At 41.8% G+C, this 14,814-nt stretch overlaps 1 protein-coding gene across 8 annotated transcripts in view; it reads right to left on the bottom strand.

Moving 5' to 3' along the window:
• The window catches only part of LOC136440092 (protein outspread-like), a 124,515-nt gene that overhangs the window by 92,631 nt on the left and 17,070 nt on the right, over positions 1-14,814 (bottom strand). For all 8 annotated transcript variants that reach the window (XM_066435884.1, XM_066435890.1, XM_066435887.1 and 5 more), the window contains one exon: positions 213-290. In XM_066435884.1, coding sequence (XP_066291981.1) covers positions 213-290 — 78 coding nt within the window. The remainder of the gene's footprint in view (positions 1-212; positions 291-14,814) is intronic.

Below are 14,814 nucleotides of genomic sequence, written 5' to 3'. Positions count from 1 at the left end.
CCCTTGTTTGAGGAGAGAAACACACTAGTAAAGAACCCATCACACGTTAGACTGATAAAGTGTAGAGTCAGTTTCTTCTTTGCTTTTGAATTTGAGGCTAACAACTTCAACTTGCTAGTAGTGATTCTGTAGCCTATACCGACTGTAATAAGGTTTGATCAACTAACACCGGGAAGGACTATACATCCACAATAAGAGTATTGTTCCCTTACCCGTGATCTCTGTGCTGGGTTGCTGAAGTCTATGAGGTCAGGAGCTCTGTACATCCATCCGCACGCGGTCACTTTGGCCTGGAAAATAAAAGGGAAAACAACTTAGTCTTAACATTCAAGCATTTTGCGTCATAGAAACAAAAGTCGCAGTTTATCTGTCAAGGCTTTCCAGAAAATATAAGGAGAAAGCAATAACCCCTGCTTCTCCTAATGGGTCAGTGAAGTCATGCTTGTCTCGAGCATTGATGTTTCTGACCTAGGGCGAAGAGATGCTGCTACAGTAACAATTAGTTCAGTGCTTGGATGAGTGGCCCCCTTCGGCCTTGCACTGAGTGAGTTTGTTAAAGAAAATAATAAAAAATAAAAAAAATAAACGGCAATAATGCAGGCTTGCCAAACTGCCATGCCAGTCCACTATTCTGATTTTCCTGGAAAAAAAGAAAATGTTCATAAGAAAAGTGGTTGCAGGTAGGGATGGAGTTTGTCTGATGCTCAGCTCAGGATGCGGACTGGAAATCCATTTCAGTTTGTCAAGAGTACACTGTATTCCCTCTGACATCTAATCACAATTCCATTGGCATTTGGAAGTACGCTTCAATATTTAGTATTGAATCAGCAGTAGTAGATACAAGGTATTATCCAGTCTTGGGACATTCAGAACAGCAGGACAAGTAGTTTAAGACGCTAGAAATCTATACTTAAAAAACAGCAAAAGTTTTTCCTCCACAAGGTATACTGTATGTATCATGTCTTAGGACATTCACAACAGCAGGACAAGTAGTTTAAGACGCTAGAAATATATCCTTCAAAAACAGCGAGAGTTTTCCCTCCACATCCAACCCCAGGCAGCGCTTCCAAAGTCAACACCAGCCCGACCCAGGTGTAAAATTGGGTATGTGACTTTGGTTGGAGAGGTAAAAGGCAGTGGAAGATGAGGGATGTACCCCACCTTCCAATACCGTGCCTCAGACACCGTGGATTAACAACCCTCTGCCCCTACGGCCTCAAAAAGGCTATGGGACTACATTTTTTTCCAGTCCAACCCAATCAATGCATCCAAAGTCAACACCAGCCCTGGTTCTGGCCCACTCCGCGGAATGATACGATTAGTGGCAGATGTCCTGCCTAAACATCCCAGCCATCTTAGCGCGGTGTTCACATGTTTAGGTGGCCTTAAGAAAAACCAGCCCCAGTTTGGGTTCTTTAGGAAGGATGTTTTCTTAAGCCGGTGGCTGTGGATTTGTCTAAAGCAGGATAGCAGGACACCTGTTGCCAAGTTTGGAAACAGTTTTTAGGTCGAAAGATGTTCAAAATTACTTGCAGCAAAGCCAACGTTTTGAAACACCCGTTATAACAGCCGTGCGGAAGATAGTAGCGCCATAGAGTTGGTTTTGTTAATGATGTCATCATACTATAGTAAGATGGCATTATAGTTTGGATTACATGTTCTTCAGTCGATCTCCATCTTGGACTCCGACGGTTGTGTGTGAATAAAGCTCCCGAGTTGTACTACGTGACTGAGTCGCTTACTAGCACCCTTGGCCACTTAGTGGCGTAGATAGATTCCGAAATGTTGGATGGAAAAAAAATTTATTCTGTACTGTAATTCTTGAAATTTTTACGGTGGATTTAAATTTGCGACAAAGCAGTCTCCGCAAAAACAGCGAACATGACAAAACCGCTGCAAAAATTTCAACAATAACAGTATTCTGTCAACTCCCCCTGATTATATTTCACTATAGAGTGAAATATATTGTTTATTGTCATGTTCTTCAAAAGTGCTATCCTCTTTCCACATTCTATCTAAGGTTCCGCACAATCCATTTGCTGTTGGCCAAAGAACACATGTTCCATTCGGTTTACCTCAGGTCACATTGCAGGAACACACGCGCAATGAACGACACATTCAAATAACTGTAGCTTACATCATTACAAAACGTCCATTTTTGCATGAGGAGGGGTGAAATATGCTGTATTTGCTCAGGAGCAAATGACGGCCTTTCTAGTATGGAACATAATTCCGTATGTTCTGTTTACAAAACAGCTGGGCAGGGCAGGAGTGCACCCCACATTCCCAGAGATATCACACATTCCAACTTATCAGGAATACTGACAGATGGAGCACTCAAAGTGCCAGCAGGGAAAAACTTGGATACGGCACTACTATCTTTATTTCCTGGTTCTCTATTCTGACTAGGGATGGATACCGGTTTAGCTTGATAAGGTCCAAGTCCAAGTTTAGGTCCAGAGATTTAGGTTCAGGTCCGGACCTGAACCTGGACCTGATCCTGTCCAGTTGATGTTCTGTTTTATTAGACCAATATTAAGCATAGAGAATTTATACTGACACGCACAACTATAAAAGTTTCTTGGGGAGAAGACTTTCAAGATAAACCAGTGTTTGATATTTGAATGTTACTTATTTTAAATGCCTTTTTTTGTCAGAGGGGAGACTCAAAACACTTTTTATCAAACAAAATAGAAACATAGATGTACTTTGTTCAGTTTTTTTGGACTCAGGTTTTAGACTTTCAGGTTTTTTGGACTCGGTTCTTGGATGTTGGATGTTATAAAGGTCCGAATCAGATCCAGCGAACCGGTATCCACCCCTAATTCTGACAAAATAAAGGAGGATAAGAGTCTGAGGGGAAAGTCTGTACCTTGTTGCACACAGTTTCAGGGAGCGGATATAGTCGGGTGCAAACTTTCCTCCATCTTCCAAGCCCAGTCTTCTTGTTAAATTTAATAATACATTCAAAATGTTGGAAAATAAATTGCAGAATACTTTTAAGCCACACCGATCAGTTTCTTAGCTTCTGAAATATTTCGAGGGAAATGTTTTAGTTAAGAAACCAGGAAATCCACCTAGTTTGGCCTGATTTAAATCTAATCACAGACACAAGTCTAGAAACCATCCACTGGCTCCACTATAATCTAGTCCCTGTCCACTACATGCACACATGTTTACCTCCATTCTAAATTACTCCTACATCTCAAGAACACATCCTCACATCCCGCATGTTTACCTCCACTCTAAATTACTCCTACATCTCAAGAACACATCCTCACATCCCACATGTTTACCTCCACTCTAAATTACTCCTACATCTCAAGAACACATCCTCACATCCCGCATGTTTACCTCCACTCTAAATTACTCCTACATCTCAAGAACACATCCTCACATCCCGCATGTTTACCTCCACTCTAAATTACTCCTACATCTCAAGAACACATCCTCACTCTCTTCCAAGCGCTTCCGCTTCCACTTTGGCTGAGATACTGTAAATGCAGAAATGGTTTTATGTTCGCGGTTTTTGCGGTAAGCACTTCACTGCAAACTTAAAACCACCGCAAATTTTTTTGCCCTCCTACCCCCTTGTCTACTATTGTCTCAAACGCGAACTTCAAACCACGCAAGCACTCCATTTTCTCCCATTTTCTTACCGCGAAATCAAAACCACGCAAACTTCAATGCATTCCTTCTCTATTCCTTTTTTTACTCTCTTAAAAACCGTTCTTCACAAACAGAGTTTCCAACAAGAACATCTTGTACAGTATCATTGTTCCAATATTTTCTGAAGGTATCTACTAATCTACTGCAGCCAGTGCCAACACAGACCTTTCTAAAACTAAATGGCTTCATCCATTCAGCCCACAAGACCTAATAAAGCTGGGCTAGTCCACTTACAAATGAGGGGTGTACAAACGACAGGAACACACTTGTTATTATTCCAGTCCTATCTGTTCAATCAGTGTCAATGCTGACCTCCCTAAATCTAAATGGCTTCATCCATCGCACTGAATACACCTGGGCTAATCCACATGGCAAATGAGGGGTGGGTATCCGGACATAGAAACACCTGTGCTGTGTCCCACTGTTGATGCTGATTCAAACCTCCCTACAACAAAATGGCTTCATCCATTCAGCCTCCAAGACCAAATACATCTGGGCTAGTCCACTTGGCAAACGAGGGGTGTACAAACACAGAAAAACCTGGGCTGTGTCCCTGTTCTGTTATTTCTGAGCTATCCTGTACTACCACTGTTGATTCTTATTCTAACCTCCCTACAGCAAAATGGCCTCATCCATTAAGCCTGCAAGACCTAATACAACAGGGCTAGTCCACTTTGTAAATGAGGGGTGTACGAACACACCTGTGCTGTGTCACTGTTCTGTTATTTCTGAGCTATCCTGTACTGCATGCCAGTGTTGATGCTGGGTTAGAAGGCTGAAGACACAGACAACCTGTCCCACTTAAGGATAATCCTGCGGCCACAGTGACTAGGGGTGGATACCGGTTCGCTGGACCTGATTCGGACCTTTATAACATCCAAGAACCGAGTCCAAAAAACCTGAAAGCCAAAAACCTGTACTGATATATTTTTCTATTTTGTTTGATGAAAAGTGTTTTGAGTCTCCCCTCTGACAAAAATGCATTTGAAGTAAGTGCAACATTCAAATATCAAATACTGGTTTGTCTTGAAAGTCTTCTAACCAAGAAACTTAGTTATGCATGTCAGTCTTAATTGGTTTAATAAAACAAAACACGTCAACTAGAAAGGCAACATTTGCGAGCAAATACAGCATGTTTAGCCATACTCCTCGCCATGCAAAAAATGGACTCTCTCAAAATAACAATGGACCATTCTAAAATACTTGCACTAAAAATGAATCACCCCAGTCCAAAATTGAGTCTTCCAGTAGCACTTCAACACAATATGGACCAGTCCACAACCATATCCACTTATTGATTAACAAACACACTTCTGCTAAAAAATGGACTTTTTCATAATCATTCCAGCTCAAAATTGAAAGAAATAATTAAATAATCCTCCCCTTGCAAGAATGGGATATTCCGTGCCATTTCCATGTAAACCAGTCGAAAAATATCCGCTGAAAATTACACTCTTGCGCATAATCAACCCAGTTCAAAATTGAATTAAAAAAGATCAACCCCAGGGAAGAATGAAGTTTTCCATAGTATACAAATGAAGATTTGACAGGAGAAGAAGGAAATGACCAAAAACAACATATTTGAGTCAATTCCAAGTCATCGAGAGGGTTTTGATATAATATTTGTAATATGTTTGAACTATTTTGATTAATAGAATGTCTAAGCCACAATAGTTCTAAAGTGTTCAAACAATTAGAATTGAAACTTATAACATGTTTGAACTTATTTCACATACGTTGGAAACATTTCGAACGTAACTACACAAAAATCTCTTTATTTAGAACAGTTTCAAACCATCTATCCAAATGTTTCAATGTTCGAACAACTTGTAACAAAAGATTTTCACAATTGCCCTCATAAACGAAGGTGCTAAGTCCTCCTGTGGCCGCGCTAGACCACCAGCGGATTTGTTTTGACGGAGCGTCACCCGCGCGCGACGATGTACACTGTTCGGCACCGCTAATATCCGGCATTTTCCCGCTCCAAAACACTCCACAAGACCCACGTTTTTAGTGTTTTGCCTCTTGTGCAACACGATTCGATTTGCATTACTAACGGGACGAAAATGATAGAAAAAATTCACCCCGTCCCGGCGTCCGTCCCAAAAACATGAACGACATGAAAATATATTTTCTTACAGATTCAATCACGAAAATCAACAGCATGGGATTCCAAATTTTCGCAACGGCCGACCATTTATCATGGTTGAACTTCCTTCCAAGGCGTGCGATAGATAAACATTCCCGGCACATAATAGTCACTAGTACCAGACTAACGCAAGCTCATGATGATAATAGGGAGAAAGTTTGTCAGTGAAGTTTGGCCACCAGAGGGTACATTCATTTAACGTTACAAGCTAGCGCAAAGGGGCGAATCATTGACCTTACCGGGGACTGACTCTACTGGCCTAATCATTCCTTTTTTGCCGAATTCTACGATCCATACGCCCGTACGTAGGACATGTAGGAAGGCCTGGTGGTGGACGCTACGTCGCGCCAGTCTGAGGAGAAACGATCTCCCGTGTTGTGTTGAAGAATTTGGAGTTTGAAAATATCTGGAATAACTAATGCTAGAATAAACATTCACAAAATCATTGATTTAACTTGTTTTCTGTTATAAAATTTCCTAAACTGCAATTTAACCACTGAGTTTAAGGGAACATGGTGTTTTCCCGATAATCACATTAAATGTTTATGTCCGGTCTTTCCTCCTCGTAAGCAAACTTCCAGCTTGGCCAGGTGCAAGGCACTCGGGGTCAATGACCTGTAGGTCATATGTAGTATTGAAAGTGGCAAATATTGTCAAGAAAGCCCAAAATAAATCGTTTTGAATATATGTATGCCAAAAATGGGAATGTAGTCCTTTAAATATTTGTTCAAGCCACATATACAGCAAATTTCAGGTCATTCGGTTGAAATACCAGGGCGCAGGAGGCCAAGATATGCTAAAAATAGCCTAAAAACCTCAATAAAATCACTTTCAAGGTCAATATCAAAACAAGGAAAAGAACGCACATTGGTTTTTGCCTACATTACCTCTGTACCAAATTTCAGGTCATTTGGTCAAAAAATGACAGAGATGAATCGATTTGAAGATTTGACAGGAGAAGAAGAAGAAGAAGAAACATGAGAGAAAACAATATGTTTAGCCATACTTATGGCTAAACATAACTAGACAGGATCAGGTCCAGGTTCAGGTCTGGACCTGAACCTAAATCTCTGGACCTAAACCTGGACTTGGACCTTATCAAGCCGAACCGGTATCCACCCCTAACAGGGACTGTTTACTGCACTGTTGGACCCCACAGGGATCCTTCAAGCAGAGGTTAGGCTGGGAAATCGTTAAGTTTCTCTGACATTCCCTACAAATGTCAGTAAAGCAGTTAAAAAGAAAGTTACAGTCCTCCCCGCATTGCATATGGTGGCGCCTATGGCGGCACCCATCTCCGATTCGCAGCCCTTGGGCCACACAACTTTGTGCAAGTCACTACAGCAGGGGGCTAGTCTGTGTGTGTTAAACTTCCATACTATTTACCAAATGCTGAGTGCTAAGCAGAGAAAGCAGTATGTACCATTTTGTAAGACTTTGGTATGACTGCCAGCATCTCACTTTAATGAGGGCCTGCATGCTCCTTTTACGTAGAGCGTAATCGGCCGTTTTAATTTTACGTAGAGGGTTGCCGACCACTCCATAATTTAGCGTAGAGCGTAGGGGGGGCTCTCGGAATTTAGGGTAGAGCGTAGGGAGGCTTTCTAAATTTAGCGTATTACGAAGCCCGGCCCTCCGATTTTAGCGCAGAGCGTTGTCAGGACTCCCCCATGCAGGCCCTCTTTAATAATCTAACTCATACCTACCAAATGCAAGGCAAACACTCTACCATTGCAACGGTTAGTGCAAAAACCAAGCACCAAAGTTTACCAAACAGCCACATTTTTTACATCTAGAAATATACACAACAGTACACAATAGAGCGTTTGCTGAGTTTTTCTCCATGGAACCAAAGAGTGTAAATTAAACATAACTTTGGCGTTATCCTTTTCGTGAACCTTTTGTGATTCAAACACAACTTCAGCCTGGCCAAGCGTCACAAGTTTACCAAACAGCCAAATTTTTCACATCTAGAAATATACACAACAGTGCACCATAATTAAGCGTTTGCTGAGGTTTTCCACATGGAACCAAAGAGTGTATTTAAAACACAACTTGAGTTAAATATTTTTCGGGCTGTGATTTAAACACAACTTCAGCTTGGCCAAGCGTCACAAGTTTACCAAACAGTACCAGATTTTTCACAGTAGAAATATACACAACAGTGCAGCAGAAAGCGTTAGCTGACTTTTTCCCATGGAACCAAGCATGTCGTGTGTACAAGCCATTTCTAACAAAGACGGTGAATTAGACACAACTTAAGCTTTGTCCTTTTTTGGCTGTAACTTAAACACAACTTTAGCTTATTCCCCAGTTTGACTGCCGAGTGCCACAACTATACAGATAACAGTAACAATTTTTTCACATCTAGATATATAAACAGCACAGCACAAAGAGTTTTTTCCCATGGCACCAAACATGTCATGTGTGCAAGCCATTTCTAACAAAGACGGTGAATTAGACACAGTTTTAGCTTCGTCCTGTTTGGGCCGCGATGCGTCACACGTTTACCAAACAACCTGTCTTTTGATGGCACCTGGGGACCTGAATACAGGAGTGGGTCCCCGTGTTTCCTAAACTGATTTGTGGAGGGGGAAAACAGGAGAGAAAGGAAGAGGGATACAGTTTCACAGCAGTGCTGGAAATGCCACCTGTACATACAGGTAAGGCCACACCATTCTAATTTCTTGGTTAACGGAAGTTTCCAAAAAAATGCTAGATTGGAAAATCAACAGGAAGACAGAATCTCAGAAGAAAGTTTGTACTTTGGTGCACACAGTTTCAGGGAGTGAACAGGGTCGTGCAAGTTTTCACACCAGCATTCTGTTTTCATGCTTTTTTTTTGCTACAATTAAAAAAAAAATCTGTTAACCAAGAAATTGAATTGGTGTGGCCTAAGCACAGGTAAAACTGGAACTGTGGAGGTGGTACCCACACCTAACCTGCCCTGCTTGGCCCAGAACTCTGAGAGAATAGAAGAAGAACTTTGTTGCGCGGCAATTGTAACTTGTACAATGTACGGCAACTTACGCACACAACAGTTGAACTATCAGCTACGGCCGCGTGGCGCGTTGGATACACCCGATCCCTCGATCTCGGAAGTTAAGCAACGCGCGGTCCGGACAGTGCTTGGATGGGAGACCAACCAAGGACGTCCGGATTGCTGTAGCCTCACGAAGCTTTCCACGAAATCGTCTTCCGGGAGGGACGTAAAACGGGGGTCCCGTGCTCGAGGAGGTGCCTCGAACACGTTAAACAGCCTCATTACCCTACACATTGGGTACCTGCCTGTGGCACTGGCTGCAAATACACCTGATATTATTATTATTATTATTATTATTATTGCTAATAGTTAGTCACCCCAGTGGTGACTTCACCCAGACCACCAGATATCTGTCTTCCCTGTCAGCTGGGTAATCTCCCCTGCCTGTCACAGTCCTGTCCCCTGAATCACTCCTGACAGAATGGAGGCAAATGTGGCCCGTATTATTCCTACTCTGTCCATGTTGTCATGATTAAGATTTACACTCAAACCTGTAGCTATGTTCACCTATATCACTTGGATAGTTTTCCCATTGACCCAAGCATCAAAACCTTTAGCACACTGAAGCAACTGTTTGGCACCCCATTCTCTGTTAGTTACTGAGTTAGGCAGCAGGGAGAAGGTTAAGAATCCTGTCTATGGTGACCAGTTTTCTCCTTTGCCCCTTGAGTTGTCACTATGGACAGGCTACGACTTATGAGAAATGAAAATAGGATGCCTACGCCCATGGAACAGACCCTCAGTGATGGGTGTTACAGGGAGCACAGTTATGACAGTAGGGGTGTGGCCCTTCCAGGGGTCATTCAAGGTCACATAGTAGGACTCCCAACTGGGATGTGAATGGAATAGTTGGGGAGGGTGGGAGGGGGGCAGCTACACTCCATGCTGTTGTCTCAAGGTCACACCAATCATTTGGATTCAAAATTGATAATAATAATGATAAGTGAGTGAACGATACTGAACTGGACGATCAACATGATAATACTATTAATAGGGTAAAGTTAATCAATTCGCTCACACAGATTCATAGACTGTAAGATTTGATCTCTTGTTAGACGTTCGATTCAAAGTTAGTTCAACCTTCGCCGTGGTATTAAGTTTGCGGCAGAGCTATAGTCACATACTGCTACAGTATTGGACAAAGATGTTTGCGGTGGCTTTAGTTTGAGGTGAAACGGTTGCCGGGAAAACCCCAAACAAAAAACCACCATGAACACGATCACACAACCTTGACTACAATTTCATAAAAATCTGTAACCACAACTTGCACATGCATAGAGGTGATATTTCATTGCCTAAATGGAAGGGACCCCAGAAAGCTGATACCACCACATGTGGGCTCCAACAACTGTCAGGACAGCTGGCTCACTGGTCCTTCCACCAACCTGCTCATAGACATCAACCTGAAACCAAACCAACTGTACACCCTTGGGCAACAACAATTCAGTTCTTTGGTTCATGGAGATATATCATACTCATAGCATAGCCTGTGTGTCATCCTGTTTCAGTTCCAGGCTCTTACCTTCACCAATGTAGAAGGTAGAGGGTAGAGCCTGGAACTGAAACAGGATGACACTCAGGCTAATTGTAGCAAAGAAGACAAGATGAAAACAGGAGAGGAAAACTTGCAGGCATGCAAGGCTGTATCTGGAACCCATCCCTCCATCCTGGGACAGAAATTTGCTTGCTGGGATGGACTAAAATTTCACCCCTCTGCCCAAAAGAATATGGGCTCCCAAACAATGAATGAGTGGGATGGCGAAAAAAATCGAAAGCTGGAGATAGGCCTGCTTGTATCTGATTATACATTTTACCATTTCCGAAAGCTGTGTGTACCAAGGTACAGACTTTGCACCGTGACTAAATGTACACTTCTTTATACTCTACGTCAGCATAAGACATAAATAATATGAGTAATAAATGATTCATATATTGCTCAATATCTGATCCATCCCAGTGTCAACTTTCACCCTGTAACCTTCATGTGACCTTTCACTAGTCTTCTGTTTATTTGACTTTGACAACTAGCAATAGTTCAATGTCATCTGCGCTGTTCGGAGTTGGACAAGCTGATAAATCAGCATGGTAACAAGACAGGGCAACTCTGGCTGGCTGGCAAAACTAGGACTGGGTCTAATAATCTGTTTTTAATTGAAATCATTGAGAAAAGATGGACCAACATCCAATGTAATTGGATAAAAGAACCTCAAATCTAAAATGGTCTTATCCATCATGACATTATCCATTTGATTCCAGAACACTTGATGAATTGCTATTATGTTGATGATAACTGATATAAGAATATGGATTTTAACATAACAGAAGCTTTAATCCTTCAAAACTTGGTAAGAATATGGATTTCAATAGCCTTCAATTTCGTTTCAACCCAATCCCTATAGCTACCTTGCCTCTAAACTTCAAGTTCAACTTCAGTGCATTCTGTTCTTCCCTGATACTGCAAACACGATTTATTTTCTCCCACCCAAGAAGGGATACAAGAAGTATTTACAGAACTTTACTGTCCAAGCAAAGAGATCTCCTCTCGACCTCGTCCTAACCTTGTCTTAATTTGTTCTACACACAAGGTCAATGCCAGGAGGTCAGAGGTCGGCCAAAGGTCAGTGATGTCACTGCTGAGTCACGGGATCTTGGGAAATCATCAGAGCACAAAAATGTTCCTTCTTTTCATATGCAGTACTGAGAGCTTGGAGAGAAGTCATGAGCCTGTACAGAATTTGATAGCAAAGTTCCTAATTCAACCTCGTATTCAACACAAGCCGACATTTCAATGACTGTCTGTCATCTTCATCAGGGCAATACTGACTGATTTATTTGCACTGAAGCAGTTACTGGTTCACAGTTACTGGTTCAGTGCACTGAAGCTAGGTGCTACTTGCTCACAGTGCACTAAAGTTAGGTGAAACCAGTCAGTATTGCCCTGATGAAGATGACAGACAGTCATCGAAATGTTGGCTCATGCGAATTGTGAATAAGAGAACTTTGCTATTCAGTCATTCACCAACCTGATGAAAATATTCACGGGTGAGCCTGCACTGTCAACAAGTATTTGGACTGCAAGAAAAGGGAATACGGTAAAAACCCTTATTCCTATGGACAAGTGCGGTGGGATCTTATTATGTCCTCTAGCACTTTTCCTCGAACTCAGGACGATCTGATGGCTGAACAGCAGGCCCACCTTTTAATTCAATAAATAAATAAATAAATAAATAAATAAATCCACATCAATTGCTACATGGGGATAGCCGACACTAGGTCTTTATCTTGCCTTGCAGAATGATACATTTCTCTCCTTTTCTCTATATTCTAACATTTTATTTATTTATTTATTGCTTCAGCATGTACATGCCAGGGTTGGCCAACTAGCAGGAGGCTATTACTAATGGTGAACACATATGCAGTCATAGGACTGTAGGATTTGGACCATCTCACACCGGGGCATGCCCCTACATTTTTTCGAAAGGTGTGGTGGGTTCTTTTTCATGCGCGGGGTGTGGCTCTCCCCGAACACAGGACCTCCATTTAACGTCCTATCCGAGGGACGTCCCTAACCGAAGCTAGGTACTCATTTACCATCTACTCATTCTAACAATTTGTAATCTTAACAGTTCCTATCTGCAACTTGCAGATACCAACATTATAATTCCATGCCCTGTACGTTACTACCAGTACCTGCTTCAATAAGCTTGGAAAAATTCCTCCAACAACACTTACTCTACATCATCGAAAGATGATCGTTTCCAAATTCCTAAAATGTTTTGTTCAGCAAGGACAGGGTTCAAGTTTGGGTATCAATTACTCCGTGAGGCCAGTAAAGAAATTACATTGGCGAAAACAAAACTCCTCTTCTGCAAAATGTTCCGATTGTTTTTCACTTTCACACTATACAAACTGGGGAAGGGAGGAGCGTTATAACTTATATGCAGCCGGTTAGATTCAGACATCATGATGTTAGAATGTGGCACAATACTGGGAGCATGTGCACTTTTGTGCATTCCAAAACTGTAGCTGTGCACCTAATTTTGGACTGTGGGTGCACCAAGATATTTTTGGGGAGCCCATGTTGCTAACTTTTGTTGTCATTTTAAATCTAAGCCTACAAATAAAAATTTCCGTCAACTTGATGCCATTCAAGCTCACATTTTTTGACGACTAGGGGAAATCTTTGTCAGTCCCAACAAGGAAATTTCCTTCCAGATAGCGAGGGACCCTGGAGACAGGTCTGGATGCTGGCCAGTCTGCAACTTCTCCTGCCAAGATTGGAGCTAAGATGTACAGAATACTTAACCTGAACTTCTTAGGAGTTAAGATCACACCTCCCTCTCAAACCGGCACATTTGGGCACCACTTGTGCGGATAAGAAAAGTAACCACAGTAAAGAGAGGAAAACTAAAGTGGTACGGCCACGTGTCACTGTCATCGGGACTAGCCAGAACTATCATGCAAGGAACCGTCCAAGAGAAGAGATAAAGAGGTAAACAAGGGAAAAGACGGGAGGATAATATCAGAGAAAGGACGCTGAGTAAAACACTAAGAAAAAACAAAAAACCAAGAATGATGGAGAAAAATAGTTGCAGATCTTTTGTAGTGCCCCAATGGTCAAATAGTCAGGCTAAGACGTGATAGTTGAGATGAAATGATACATGTCCACTCTGGCAAATTTCTCAGCATTCAAAACCTTATTTCTTACTACCACTTTGAAACTTTAATTCTATGGATATCAATTTTTAATCATTGAAAAAAAAAGACCTAGTCTAACTTTCATTGGCTGTTGTTAATTTGTTGATCTTTGCAAGGTTGTGAATGGCATAGGTATAAAAAACTGACAAAAATTATCATGTTTTCCATCATGAAGAAACTAGTACTGCGACAACTTCCATCATTATTGCAAAATATTACAGAGGACACCGGTACCTGTAAACCTGGCCAGCCAACCACCTCTTGTCATATGCCACAGAATGTGTACAATTATGTGACAATGATTGTATAGAAGATGAAATACATTTTATGTCAGAATGCTCACTATACTCAGACATGCGCAGACCCCTTGTAAGTTCCATACAAATAGACAAGAAATATGCGCATCTTACAAATAAACTAAAAACTATGATATAATTGAAAACTATGTGAATTTGTGTACAAACGTTTCAAGAAGAGAGAAGAGACTCTGTAGAAAGATTTAGATGGAATATAGCACAATGTTCCTTTTCTTTTACTTCATGTTGCCTAATTAGTAATACATTTAGGCCATGTTGGGCATGAATATGCAATAAACTTCATTGTCATCAAAACAGTCCTTTTTTAAGACCAAATTTGACAGTACAGTACACTCACTAACTAAATGACGTCACAGTGGTATGACCGCAGGACCACAGTAATGTTAGAAACAAGGCAGCCTTGGCGTCAGTAGGGCCTGGAACAGTCCTGTCACAGAAACAACCCCCAGCTGGACCGCATTCCTCCCCACAGCTCTGGCACTGACAGCCTGTCCTGGGTATTATAGAGGAGGGCCTGCATGGGGGGGGTCCCGACAACGCTCTACGCTTCGGAGGGCCGGCTACATAATACGCAAAATACAGAAAGCCTCCCTACGCTCTACGTTAAATTCAGAAAAGCCTCCCTACGCTCTACGCTAAATCATGAAGTGGTCGGCAACGCTCTACGTAAAATTAAAACGGCCGATTACGCTCTACGTAAAAGGGGCATGCAGGCCCTCATAAAGTATAGGCAGCCTATTCTCGTAGGGAAAGCAGTCTTGTACATGTACCTCATACTCATAGGGAGGCCACAAAATTTTGGGTATTGGCTTCCTTGTTTTCAACATATACGTAGGGGGTACTTCTGGATTCAGAGTAAAGTGTTGCGGGAGCCCCGATGCAGACCCTCTATTGTAGTCATGATGTTTGCCAAGAAGGTTATGTTTTTGGTAACGTTT

This window comes from Branchiostoma lanceolatum, chromosome 8, assembly GCF_035083965.1.
Source record: "Branchiostoma lanceolatum isolate klBraLanc5 chromosome 8, klBraLanc5.hap2, whole genome shotgun sequence".
NCBI classification, from domain to species: Eukaryota; Metazoa; Chordata; class Leptocardii; order Amphioxiformes; family Branchiostomatidae; genus Branchiostoma; species Branchiostoma lanceolatum.
This window is presented reverse-complemented; position numbering and strand designations above follow the sequence as displayed.